The sequence below is a fragment of the Mus caroli genome, chromosome 5 (assembly GCF_900094665.2).
Source record: "Mus caroli chromosome 5, CAROLI_EIJ_v1.1, whole genome shotgun sequence".
NCBI classification, from domain to species: Eukaryota; Metazoa; Chordata; class Mammalia; order Rodentia; family Muridae; genus Mus; species Mus caroli.
This window is the reverse complement of record NC_034574.1, coordinates 95824789-95838034: the sequence shown is the minus strand read 5'-3', so window position 1 is coordinate 95838034 and position 13246 is coordinate 95824789. Positions and strand designations below refer to the sequence as shown.

The 13246-nt window shown below is 39.8% G+C and overlaps 1 protein-coding gene across 4 annotated transcripts in view; it reads left to right on the top strand.

Moving 5' to 3' along the window:
• The window catches only part of Mapk10 (mitogen-activated protein kinase 10), a 284681-nt gene that overhangs the window by 224748 nt on the left and 46687 nt on the right, over positions 1-13246 (top strand). For all 4 annotated transcript variants that reach the window (XM_021162158.2, XM_021162159.2, XM_029477300.1 and 1 more), the window contains one exon: positions 10741-10923. In XM_021162158.2, the coding sequence (XP_021017817.1) occupies positions 10741-10923 (183 nt within the window). The remainder of the gene's footprint in view (positions 1-10740; positions 10924-13246) is intronic.

Below are 13246 nucleotides of genomic sequence, written 5' to 3'. Positions count from 1 at the left end.
CCCTTTCCCCCCTCTCTCCTCTCTCTTCCCCTTTCTTTCTTTTACTCAAAGATTCTTATTACTGCCTCTTGGGAGGCAGTGACTATCAGATGCTTTTAACACGCCTTGGCAGACACACAACCGTTTGTTCTCTTTCCCTGGTACTTTTGCATGGCACTTGCCTTCCTGAAATGGAAACAAACACATTGGCTCCCTGCGTGCAATCCTCTTCTTCGAAGTTCTAACCTTTTAGGGGCTAAGCAATGGACACCTTGGGTTTCACCCTGGTGAGATTTTGACAATGGAAAGAGCCTCCTGAGGAACTCTTTCAGGACACTGCCAAATTACTCCATGTAATTTGGAGCATGAGCGGAACAAAGCCAAGCAGTGCTGTGACGCCCCGCCCCTTCCCCTTTGCTCCATGCCCCCACATCCTGTATTCTTGCTCAGCCTGCCTCTGACTTTGTGTAGGACCTAGCAGATGCAGCCCCACAAGGGAGGGCGTGCCCCTTTCTTGCTCCTCCCTTCCCCAGCCTCCTTTCCCTGAGCCCAGGCTCTGCCTTCCTGATTTCAATTCTGGATGATAACTGGCAATAGCAGGGGAGACCAATGTAATTGACCCTCGCATTCCAGGTTTCTTTTGATTTTCAGTCTCCAAAGTGTTTGCTCTTTAATCTTGTTTATTTCATGTTGAACAGTCCTATTTGAATAGCCAGCACTTCTAGCATTACAAAGGCCCCATATTTATGGAACAGGAAAAAGACTTTCCAGCTCAGAACCCTGTTCCTTTGATAGGATTCAATGACGGAGCCCCGCACAGTCCAAAACATTCATTCTCCAACAGAAATGTCTGCTCCTGGAAATGTATTCATATTTATAAACAAGCATAAATGCTTTTTTCAAAAAAGAAATTTTCTTCTAGGGTGCTAGCTGCTAGCTTTTCTCCCTTTCCCTTTCCTTTTTTAGATATGGTACACAAAAGAATAAAAAGGAAAATGATTTACATGTCTCCCATATTAACAGAGTCTAGGATAATTTTCAATACAAATCACCCAGATTCCAGCAGATGAATGCAAATTAGATCTTTTAAATCAGAAGTGAGAGAAAGCACTGAATTATAATTGCAAAGCAATATAATCAGGCACCAGTAGCTTTCAGGTGGCTTTGTTGGTTCAGCTCTCCAGCAGGGTAGGGCTGGGTACTCTGAACCCATTTCTATCTCCAAGCACCGCTGGTCAGGGACAGGCCTCTCCTTCATCCAGGGAAGCCTAGTTGATGGCTCCACGGTGCAAAGTGGCCTTGAGGTTTTATTTATGTTTTGATCTATTTCGTGTTTATCTTCACTTCGTTTTCGTTTTTTCAGTTGACTTGTGGTCAGTAGGGTGCATCATGGGAGAAATGGTAAAAGGCGCAGTGCTGTTCCCGGGCACTGATCGTATCCTTCCCAGTGGCCCCTGCGCTCTGTGTGCCCTTGTTGATTTATTCTCTTTGTTTCCAATGCAAGATGGCTGAAGATCTCCACTCATGGTCCCCGGAGAATTTCTGTGAGATCAAATGTCAAGTCTTTGTGAGCTTGCTTCCTGGTAGAATAACCTGGTGTTCCAGCAGGTCCTTCCGTGAACGAGACCGTAGGAGAACGGGACCTTGTATCACAGGCTCTGCCTTACTTCAGTCCTTCCAAGCCTAGAGACTCCTTTATCATTGTTTGTAGAGATTGCAAAAACGAAGACATGTATGGAGCCAGATAATAAACGGCCAAGCCAGTGTTCACACTGAGGCTTTATAGTTTCACATCCTAAGGAGTATTCATTTAGCACAGAGATCCTTAGAAGGTTCACCCACATATGATTTGCTTGATTTAACACAGGTCCGCCCTTATCAACCTCCTTTCAAACACTGAGTCTTATTCACTTCGTGTATATGAAGAGAAATTTCTCCAAACACGCTCTTATGTTCTCCATATCATTAACAAGTAATATTCAAAACCTCATTGATTAGCAGTGATTAAATAGACACGCAGAGAAGTCATTCCAATCACTGAGACGTGAAAGCCATCCTCTCTAAAGTAGCAGCTAACTGACAGGAGTCCCGAGGTCCCAGGGCGGACATGGCTACCAAGGAACTTTTAGATACCTACTCCTTGAAGTCAGTGAAATTACCACTGGATTTGATCATGTATAATAATCTTCTGTTTTCGTGGGGGGGGCAGTGAACTGAAATGCTAACTATTAAAAACCAGTTTTGACTATGATTTTGGGCTAATGTCTAATTAGGTAAGTCTGATGACTGTCGTCATATGATTATCCACTGGCTTTAAACTTCTAATTCCTCTTACAGATCTTTCCATCTCTATGATACTTCATACAAATGCAAGGATAACACAATACATTCGAGCGTGTGTATTTCATAAATAGTTACACATATGTATAGTATAACATTATAACGTCATACATATTTTCCTTAAGTCTAAAAAGAACAATGCAGAAAGTCACAAAGTGACCAGGGAAGGATAACCATGCCTACCTTTAGCTCTCACATGCTTGTGCATACAGAAGCACTCACACATGCACACATCACACATGTGTACACTCTCTCACACACACACCGATACTACAAACACAGCACACAAATGAACCACAAACAAGTAAAAGGGTCAAACTGTTTACTTTTGCTAAAACGCTTTTCTTTAAACTTAAAATATGACACTCTGACTTTAAAAATCTTTCTCCCTGTATTTCTATTTTGTTTCTACTCTTACATTTTATTAAACGGTATGTATACATTTACATATTAGTGCTAATGCAAATTATGTTTTGAAGATATGTTGGGTTTGATCAAACAAAATTACTTCAGATTTCTTAAAAAAGAAAAAAAACAGGAAAAGAAAGAGAGAAAGAGAGAGAGAGAGAGAAAGAAAGGAAGGAAGAAAGAAAACCCCCAAACTAGGATTTCTTTCATTCCTCATTAATTAACTACCTTTTTAAATTAACATCTGGGAATACATTTAAATTAGTCTGTATGCTCTTTGCTCTTCCAGAAACTCATTAGAGTTGAATTAGTGCCGATGAAATGAATGTTTGCCACCTGAAGATTAAACAGACTGTTTCCTTTGCCTGTTACAGCACATTGGAAGGTTCCCTAGCCACGCTGCTGAGCACAGCTCCGCATCATTAAAATCCTTTCTTGAGAGAAGCTGCTCAGGATTCCGGTTTAACCTGACTGTCAAAGCCCCTTTCGAGTGATTCTTAAGGCCACAGTAAAGTCATGAGGTCACATCGCGCAGACTTAGGCGGGGCTTTGGTATGGAGATTCTTTCTGAGTGTCCCAGGGACAAATTTGTAAATTTCTTTGGGGGAATCAATTAAGTGTGGTTCATTAATGATTTCAAGCACATGGATTTATTTTAAGTTAGTCTTTTAAATGCAAATTATAGCCACCGTCTATCATAGAGTTACCCTCTTAAAGAGGAAAATGTAACACTTACCTTAATAAGTATTTCTCATTATAAGTAACTTATTTGAGGAGAAAAATGACATCGAAATATAGTAGTTCAGGAGCGACTTTAAAATGGAGCTGGAGACAAGGAATCTATAAAATATATTTTGTTCATGTTGCTTTAAAAGTCAACAATCACCTCTACTGAAAGCATTCTCAAAATAAATTATTTCTAAAAGGCTTTTCATACCAGCTGTGCACATCATTTGCATATAATTAACTAGCAAGCAGGATTGGAATAAGACTTTCATAGTCTTTATATTACAAAAACACAACATATTGTTTTTAGAGAGAAATGTAAAATTTAGATGGTCATATAGTTCTTAAATTATAAATATTTCAAGAGTAGACTTTTAAAAGTATGTATTAAGTGAATCTTGTTCCATCATGATAGTTTTATCTCTGTTCAGATCAATGGAATTTAGCTCAGAGGTAGGACAGATGCCTCAGAGGGTAAGACCAGTCAGTGGCTGCTCTTATAGAGGACCTGGGTTCGGTTCCCAGGACTCACATCTGTCCATAACTCCAGGTCTAGAGAAACCAGGGGGAAGTTTTTCTTTTAGAATTGTTAATTTTCTTTTTGAGGTTATAATATAATTACATCATTTTTGCCTGGTCCTCTACACCCTTCAAACTTGCCCATGTACCCTCTTTGTTCATGGCCTTTGACATTAATTGTTATTACATACATACTTACATACATACACACACACATCTAAACACATACACAGTCTACAGTTGTCTGTACAATGTTATTTATATGTATGTTTTCAGGGCTGAACAATAGATAGTTGATAACCCCTTGGTATTCTGGGCTGAGAGTCAGGGATGCTTTCCTCCTGAAGTTTACATATAAAAAGATTTGCCAGCAGTTACTCTGGCATGTACTTTATCACAGGGTCTCCTGTAGCCCAGGGTAGCCATGAACTCACTAGTCAAAAGTCCATATGAATGCTTGATCCTCCTGTTTCCACTTTCCAGGGCTCACATCACAGGCCTGGCGTATATGGTGCTGGGTATTGAGCCCAGGGCCTGGACATGCCAGGCAAGCATTCTACTGCCTGAGCTACTTAACCCAGTCCTGTTTTCCTGACCTCATAAAAATTTGATTGTCCCTCTTAGCAATCCAGTGTACACAGAGTTTATACCCAGAAATGAATGTGGCCTTCAGAGATGTGTCCCAGGGCGCAGCACAGTGTCCTATGGCTCATATTAGATAGAGGCAGCTGCGGTCAAGAAAACGCTTTGCATTGGTGGTGCTTTTCACTAATGTGAAGGAGTCTTTAAGCATTGTAGTCTCTAAAATAGAGGTGTCAAACCTTTTTTTTTTTTTTAACTTTCACAATGCAGGTAAGACAGGCCAGTGTTTGTGAAGCCAGAGCAGTGCACCTGGAGAGGGGGAGCCATTGACATCAGAGAACGAATTCTGTCATGGGAAGTTAAGAACTAGCCCCCCAAAAGCCTATGTAGACATAGGGTCCCGAGGTTGAGGGGTCCCCGAGGTTAGCCTTCAATAGCTTAAAAAAACAAAACAAAGTATTGCTTCTGTAACATGTAATTAATACACTTTGGGAAACAAAGTCCCTGTCAAGTTTTGATTTGTAAAGGTAGGTTACAATAATAATTAGGTTTACAAAAGAAACCAGTTATAGTGAAAATGGCAGGCGTCCAACAGCAGGCTCTAGAGGTCTAGCTTGACTGACTCACTGAGTCTGGCTTATCACACTTCCTCTGTGCTCAGTCCTAAGGAACACTGCTAATGAATCGAATCCTAAACATTCCTTCATGTTTTATGGTACCAGAAACCGAGGGATATTTTTTGATACAAAAGAACATTTGAAAATGGAAGCTAATACCACTAAGAACTTTGCTCTCCCCCCCATGGTAGGCAACTAGTACTGAGCTTTGCAACCACCAGGCAAATGATTTACCTCCGCTTCAAACTAGAACGTTTCTAAATGAGTAAAACAACTCAAATAGCAACCAAGGGCATCCAGAACCCTCCTAAGTATGTGTGCCTCTACCCTGATCTTACGGATGTCCTCAAATGCCCTAAGAGTAAATTATATTAGGGAGAGTCATAATTACTAAAATAAGCAGGAGTCACTGCATAGTTTATGGGAGACGCTTCTGTGCTGTCCTTGGCGGGAGCTCACAGACAGCACAGCTCATAGTCGGATCCCTCCTCTGGATGGTACTCTTTTCTCCACAGGAGATCAGTCGTCCTAACTGCCACGCCCCAATCTATAAGACCATGAAGTGTGACATGAACAGGAATTTCCCTCTCTGATCAGTTTTCTCTCTGATTAGTCTCTGACCAGGACTAATTTCCAGGGACTGGCCTGTTAAGTGTCTCATGAGCAAGAGATCTGGATCTTTTCAAGAATTTGAACTTGCCATGTATGATAAAAATGGAATCATAGCAAAGCCTCTTACATCTGGGGTTAGTAAGTGTCTGGAGAGGTTAGTATAGTCTGGAGTTGTGTTTGTCAAAATGGAGTTCAAGGATTGCCTGGGTAGCAATTGTCATTGGGTTTTTTTTTTTTTCTGTGATAATCAACCGCAGACCTAAGTACCTAGAATCCTATAGTTAAGTGGTACATGTGGGGGCTATGGGGAGGGAGGTCTGGGTTCTTGTAAGTTTTCTACATTATGGATATTTGAGTTTGTGAACATAGTCTCATGCCATGATTCAGAATACACAGCACATGTGCTCTGTGTCCTTATTGCTCATTCCCTGGAAACCTTGCTAGAACAAAGATACAGAGCCACACCCAACACCGGGCCTACATAGCAGCTCTTTGGAGATAAAGTGGCATTGTCTGGAATGATCCAGTATAGATGACGTGGGCAGAAGTGCCGTCTTTAGTTACCTAGCAAAGAACTGGGAAAAAAATGCTGATCTTCTTGAAGTTGCAAATGGAGTTCTGTGACATTTTCATACTAAACATTGAATAGCAGGCCCACGGTAGTGACTCATTAGGCATGCCAATATCAGTGCTAGAAATCACATGCTTAGCAACAGGATAATTGAAGACAGAAGAAAATAAAACAGAAATTCAAACTGCATGCTAGGTGGAAATCCCTAGAGAGTTTCTGAAGCTTAAAATGGCAAGGCATAAATGTCATTCATAATTATAACCCAAATACCCAGAAAACAAAAGGTATGAATGTCCATCAGTGCATTCACTGGGGAAGTTTCTTTGAAAGTTCGCCAATCAGAAACCCCAAAGGCAAGTGTCACACTTAGATCTGAGGTCTCCTCCTAACAGAAAAGTTTGCAGCCTTCTGTCTGAAGCAGCTCACCCCTTCTCCTCTCCCTGTTCTTTGCTCCATTCTCCTAGGATGGTATCATTCATGGACGTCCTCAGCAACGATCAAGCTCCTTTGCCACTTTTCTTTTCTACTCTCAAGAGCAAAAGATTTGCAATGCCGCTCCATGCAATCTTCAGTGAACTTAGATTTTGATGAAGAAATTTGCTGCTGTAACTTTTATTAAGTGTTCTTTCCCCATTAGTCCTCAAGGCCTTTGATAATGTGTCTCTGGTGACACTTTCTGAGACCATAGATCTTAAATGTAGAAGTATATAGATTTACTACTATTTTCATGACTGTGCAGGACAGGTTAGTCTACTGTGTTTAATTCCTTGTTCTGTGCAGCATGAAGATGTTCTAATGCTGATAAGTTTTTTCATGAAAATAATTTTAGCAATTCATTCTTAAAGGCTACATTATATGATGTCAGAGTCTAGCAAATACCTTATAAATTCTTATATGTTTTAAAGTACAAAAATCTGATAATTTTTCTTTATACTTTCACCTTATTCTTCTTTAAAATGTATAAGACAACAATGTTAGTGTAAAGGTGTTGATATGAAAGACTGAGACAGGCACATGGGAGATGTTCTCTGAGGAATATGCACCAAGAAAATCACATCATGAACTCTAGACCAAAGTGAGGCAGTTCTCTCTACCACATCAGCTCCAGATGGTCTGTGTTCTTCACCAACACTGACTTGAACATAAGGAAAAGAGTCCTCATGACTTAGACATCCAGACATTTATAGGACTAAAGGGTTAGAAATGGGTGTGTTAAAAGAAAGGTACATTTTTTAAAGAGGGGTGTACCCAGTATTTGCTGCAAGAATATTTAATGACCTCACTGATAATAGTTTTAATTGTTCAAATGTCTCCAGGGTCCAAGATGATGCTTCATTTAAAAGCACTCTCAGGTAGAAAAGAGCACTCAGTGCTTTTAGAGACTCGAAGTATTCCTTAGATTCTAGGACATGTGACTCTTAGATTTTTACCAAGAATAATAGAGAATTGCCTCAGGGTTGACTCTTTGGGAACATTTGATTATGAACAGGGTGTGGCCAACCCAGTCTTAGAGTCCCAGAGCTTTTGAAGAGGAGGAAGTCAGGAAGTCAGGGGTCAGAGCCACACTACAAGTCTGAAACAGAACTGAGCTACATAAAAATATCCTACAAAAAGAAAAGCAAGCAAAAAGACATTTAATTCTATGTTGAAGAATTTTATGAAATACTTTCTTGACTCTAGTTAAATGAAATTAGAATAAAATAATGGGTTGATGATATTTTGCCAAACTTGTTAATTGGCTTCTTTGTAGAAATCTAGGAACATCTTTACCTCTTTACCTTTGCCATACTCTTTGAAATTCACATCAAGTTTGAGTAATGAGTCAATGACAGTTTGATGGAGCATGGCAATCCAATTGCACTAGAGAGATGGCCTCCTTTCGTGTTTCCAGTGACAACTGAGCTAAGTACTGAGTTCTATAGCTATCTTTCTATCTATAAATCATCTATCTATGTCTATCTCTTACCTATCTATCTATGATACATCTATCATCTATCTATCATGTGTATGTATGTATGTATGTATGTATGTATGTATGTATGTATGTATCTATCTATCTATCTATCTATCTATCTATCTATCTATCTATCTATGTACTTACAGCTTATATATAGCCATAGACTTGACATGAGTTTTTGCATGAGAGTGACTAACCTTTTAAAGTGACTTAATGTCTTTATTTCTAACAATTCTACTCTACTTGGGTAATCTCAGGCACACAATGATATCAGTGAAGTTCACTGATGCTTGTCCTTGGTTCACCCACTGTTGTCACACCAGGGAATGTATCTCTGGTTTTCCCACATGCGTTTCTTGTCCTGGTAGTCCACCGCAATTTTAATTTTTATTATAATAACTGAGTTTTATTCATCCAAGTTGTAAGGGAGATAGAAATTTGCAAATTAGCCTGGCTTTATCTTTGTTTGAGTGTCTACCATTTGCAGTTCATATTCATGTTAAATGTGGTTTCTTTTGTCTCTGTCAGGACAGTCTGCCTTTTTAGACTCAACTCTTGAATAGCTAATTAGTTAGTATTATGGTAACGTTCTTTGAAGAGCCTTGTGTTACTTTAGTGAGAAGGAATTGATGGTACAGGAAGTAGCTATAGAAAAATAAAGGGGGCAGGAGAAGTCTCTGCTCATGGTTCTGGGATAAATGCAAATCTTCAAGTCCCAGTTGTATTTGAAATCAGCTTTGGGCTGATCTTTTAGAGCTTGCATTGTTTATCTTTCTCAAGGCTATGAGACATCAAATATTAATGAGAAAGAAAAAAAGAACATCTGAGTTAGTTCCATGAAGCTGGGAAGGAAGGAAGGAAGGAAGGAAGGGATGTGAAGCTGCTCACTTAGTGCTAAGTTACAGGTAGACCGAGTGACAACTGTGATAGAGTGTCTGTGACAAAGTGACTGTGACAGAGTGACTACAGAGTGACTGAGAGAGTGACTGAGATAGAGTGACTACAGAGTGACTGTGGAAGACAGAGTGGTCACAGACAGAGTGACCACAGAGTGACCACAGACAGAGTGACCACAGACTGTGACCACAGGCAGAGTAACTGTGACAGAATAACTACAGACAGAGTGACCACAGACAGAGGTGACCACAAACAGAGTGACTACAGGTAGAGTAACTGTGACAGAGTGACCACAGACAGAGTGACCACAGACATAGTGACCACAGGCAGAGTGGCCACAGGCAGAGTGGCCACAGACACAGTGACCACAGGCAGAGTGGCCACAGGCAGAGTGACCACAGGGAGAGTGACTGTGACAGAATGACTACAGACAGAGTAACTACAGGCAGAGTAACTACAGACAGACTGACAGTGACAGACACAGTGACTATGACAGACAGAATGACTGAGATAGATTGATTGTGATAGAGTGACAGTGACAGACACAGTGACTGTGACAGAGAGAATGACTGTTATAGACAGAATGACTGCGATAGATTGATTGTGGTAGAGTGACAGTGACAGACACAGTGACTACAGAGTGTCTACAGACAGAATGACTACAGAGTGACGGTGATAGACTGACTGTGACAGACAGTTACTGTGACAGACAGAATGACTCTGGTGACCTAAAAGTCTTGCATGCTTCAAACAGCCTTTGAGAAAAAACAATATAAATGTCACAAATATATAATAAATCTTTGGGAAATCAGAAATTTGAAGTCTTCAAATGTATACATGTATCTATCAAAACTTTACAATGTATTCCACAAATAGATACAGTTTTTGTTTCTCCATTAGAAAAGGGACAGCCAAACAAAGCACTGTGAAGGCCCCAGGTGTGATGCTTATAGGTACCAAACACTAAGTGTTAATGAACTTTTCCCACTTTCAGAAAAAGAACTAAAATATTAAAGCCTATTTAGGGAAATATAAATAAATATTACTTAAAACATTTATTTGCTTGCTATTCTAAAAATAAAAACGATCAAGGTAACTTTAGGATAAAAATCCCATGATCAAGTGAGATCATTTTAATTCTAAATTACATTTCAGTAAAGTCTTACATTGATTGAATCTTTTAATCTTTACAAACAGGAGAGAATTTTGTCACCCATCCTTGTATATTTTACCCTAAACCACATGATTAGATATGTGAATATGTTCTTTTACATTTGAATAATATTTTATTTTTATATAGCAAAGACTACTTCATCTTTCTTGCATTTGTTAAACAATAGTAGTTTTCTAAAAGCACACAAGTCCCAAAATTTGGCCTAAAATTCCAAGAGGACTCCCAGGCTGTGAACTTTGATTTCACCTGTGTTGCTTAGTAAACTTCCAGCTGTGCTGATGGGTCTTAGGTGACAGGCAGGGAAAGGTGAGAGTTCTTGGTCTGCACCTCTTTTTTCCCTTAACTATTTCCTTCCCAGATATTGACCAGTGGAACAAAGTCATCGAGCAGCTAGGAACTCCGTGTCCAGAGTTCATGAAGAAATTGCAGCCCACAGTCAGAAACTATGTGGAGAATCGGCCCAAGTACGCAGGACTCACCTTCCCCAAGCTCTTTCCAGATTCCCTCTTCCCAGCGGATTCTGAGCACAATAAACTTAAAGGTGAGGGGCTGCGCCCAGATGCTCACGTTCTGGAGGCCTTGCCTGGGCTTGCACTGAGGGATGTCCGATAATAATCTTTCTTGGTTAACTCTTTCAGCAAGGGTATTTAGAATCTTGAAATCATTTGTTTTTTTGAAATGTAAATTTTAAAAGGTCGGTGAACTGTACTTCGAAAACATTTTTTATGCTTTTTAGTTCCTAGAAAGTACACTTCTCAAGTAGCGCCACTCCCTGATGCCTAAATGTTCAAATATATAGGCCTATGGAGGACACTCTTACTCAAACCACCACAGTAGAGAAAAATAATCTGTTCCTGTGGTGTAACGCTGTGGACACAGCAAACCCCTCACTGAGCTAATTAATGTCGGTGAAAGTGCTTGCAGGCTAACTATTCAGAATATACTCTGTGATATAAGTCCAACTTTCTAGAGTTGAGTTATGTCATTTTTGTACGTTATGACTTACTTAACATATTTATGATTCTAAGACTAACACACAGATGAAGTATGACAACACGCAAACGGTCAATGGAGCATTCGTTCTGATTCTAGGAAGGCAGCATGTTTATCCGAAGGTGCAAGCCACCTTGCTGAACGCATTTCTCTCTGTTGACTGCATATGGTACTGATGATGGCTTCTAGGAAATGAGCGGATGTCGGCAAAGTTCATTTTCCCATCCAAGGGAGCATTCCATGCCATGCCCTTTCTAAGAAGAGAAATACAGATGGTCTTGAGAGCAGATTCTAAGAGTGCAGGCTACAGGAATCTGAGGATAAAGTCAGCTACACATCAAAAGAACCTTTTAACTAAGGAGATGAATAAGCAACTGTGTTGGGCTGGTAGACCACTGGTCAAAAAAAAAAACCCTTAAGACTGGAAATAGTATGTGAGTCTTTGTGCACTTTTGTGAATCTCATGACCGTCAAAGTTTTTTTTTTTTTAATTAGGTATTTTCCTCAATTACATTTCCAATGCTATCCAAAAAGTCCCCAATACACCCCCCCCCAGTCCCCCCCCCCCACCCCTTGGCCCTGGCATTCCCCTGTACTGGGGCATATAAAGTTTGCAAGTCCAATGGGCCTCTCTTTCCAGTGATGGCCGACTAGGCCATCTTTTGATACAAATGCAGCTAGAGTCAAGAGCTCTGGACCTTCAAAGTTTTATGTGGAGAGAGTGATAATCAATGAAGAAAAATATTTATCAGAAAAAAAGGGGCCAAAAGACACAAAATATCCTTTAGTGAATGCCTTTTATATTACGATAAAACATAAACCACAGAAAGTAGTCATAGATACATAAGTAAGCAGTTTACTACATCCGAGCTGTTCTATTAGCAAAATTAAGTGAAAATACTTGAAAATATGGAATAAGTGAATCATATATAAGAGTGGATAGTGGGAGAAAAAGCCACCAATAATCATAGGGGTGTCCTCTATGAGAATGGTTGATATTTCCTAACTTTTGTTTATGCTATTTCTATACTTACATTATTGCTAAATTTTATAAGTAATATAGTTACCTTAATCTGAACATGTAATACAATGATGTCCATATTAAATTATTTTAATAAAAAATATATCTTCTTGTGAACATTTCCCCTGTAAACATCTTATTATACTACAAATGAACGTGTGAACCCACTATGGAATGCATGCGATGTCTTTCAGAAGAGAATAAAACACATTGGGGCGCTAAATTTGTCAATAGCTAAACAGGCCCCCATTTCCTCCTTTATTATGTACATTAGCCCATTTAGTTCTAATCTTTTATGTCAGTTACCATGAAGCACTGTCATTACATAGAAATATTCCAAATTGCTAAGCCAATTGAGGTTTTACTCTCTTGAACCAGGAGTTTTACTATGTGTTTGGAACACACAGAGTTATTTTTTTCCTGTTAACACTTTCAGATAACTTGAGTAATAATGGTTGTTTGAGGTATTCCTTATTCCTGCACTCAATGTAAAATTTCACGTCCTTTAGAAATTAAACATTAATGTGACCTCAGGGCTAGGTTTTCAACTGAGATGGTGAAGTGCTTGTTTGTAAGCACAGGGACTTTGGTTTGATTCTCAGACGCCATGTAACAAAAGATGCGGCGTGATCCTGTACTTGAGGTCATGCCAGCGTTGAGGAGGATTGAGCATGCGCTTGTGGTCATGCCAGCGTTGAGGAGGACTGAGCATGCGCTTGTAGTCATGCCAGGGTTGAGGAGGACTGAGCATGCGCTTGTGGTCATGCCAGCGTTAAGGAGGACTGAGCATGCGCTTGTGGTCATGCCAGTGTTGAGGAGGACTGAGCATGCGCTTGTGGTCATGCCAGTG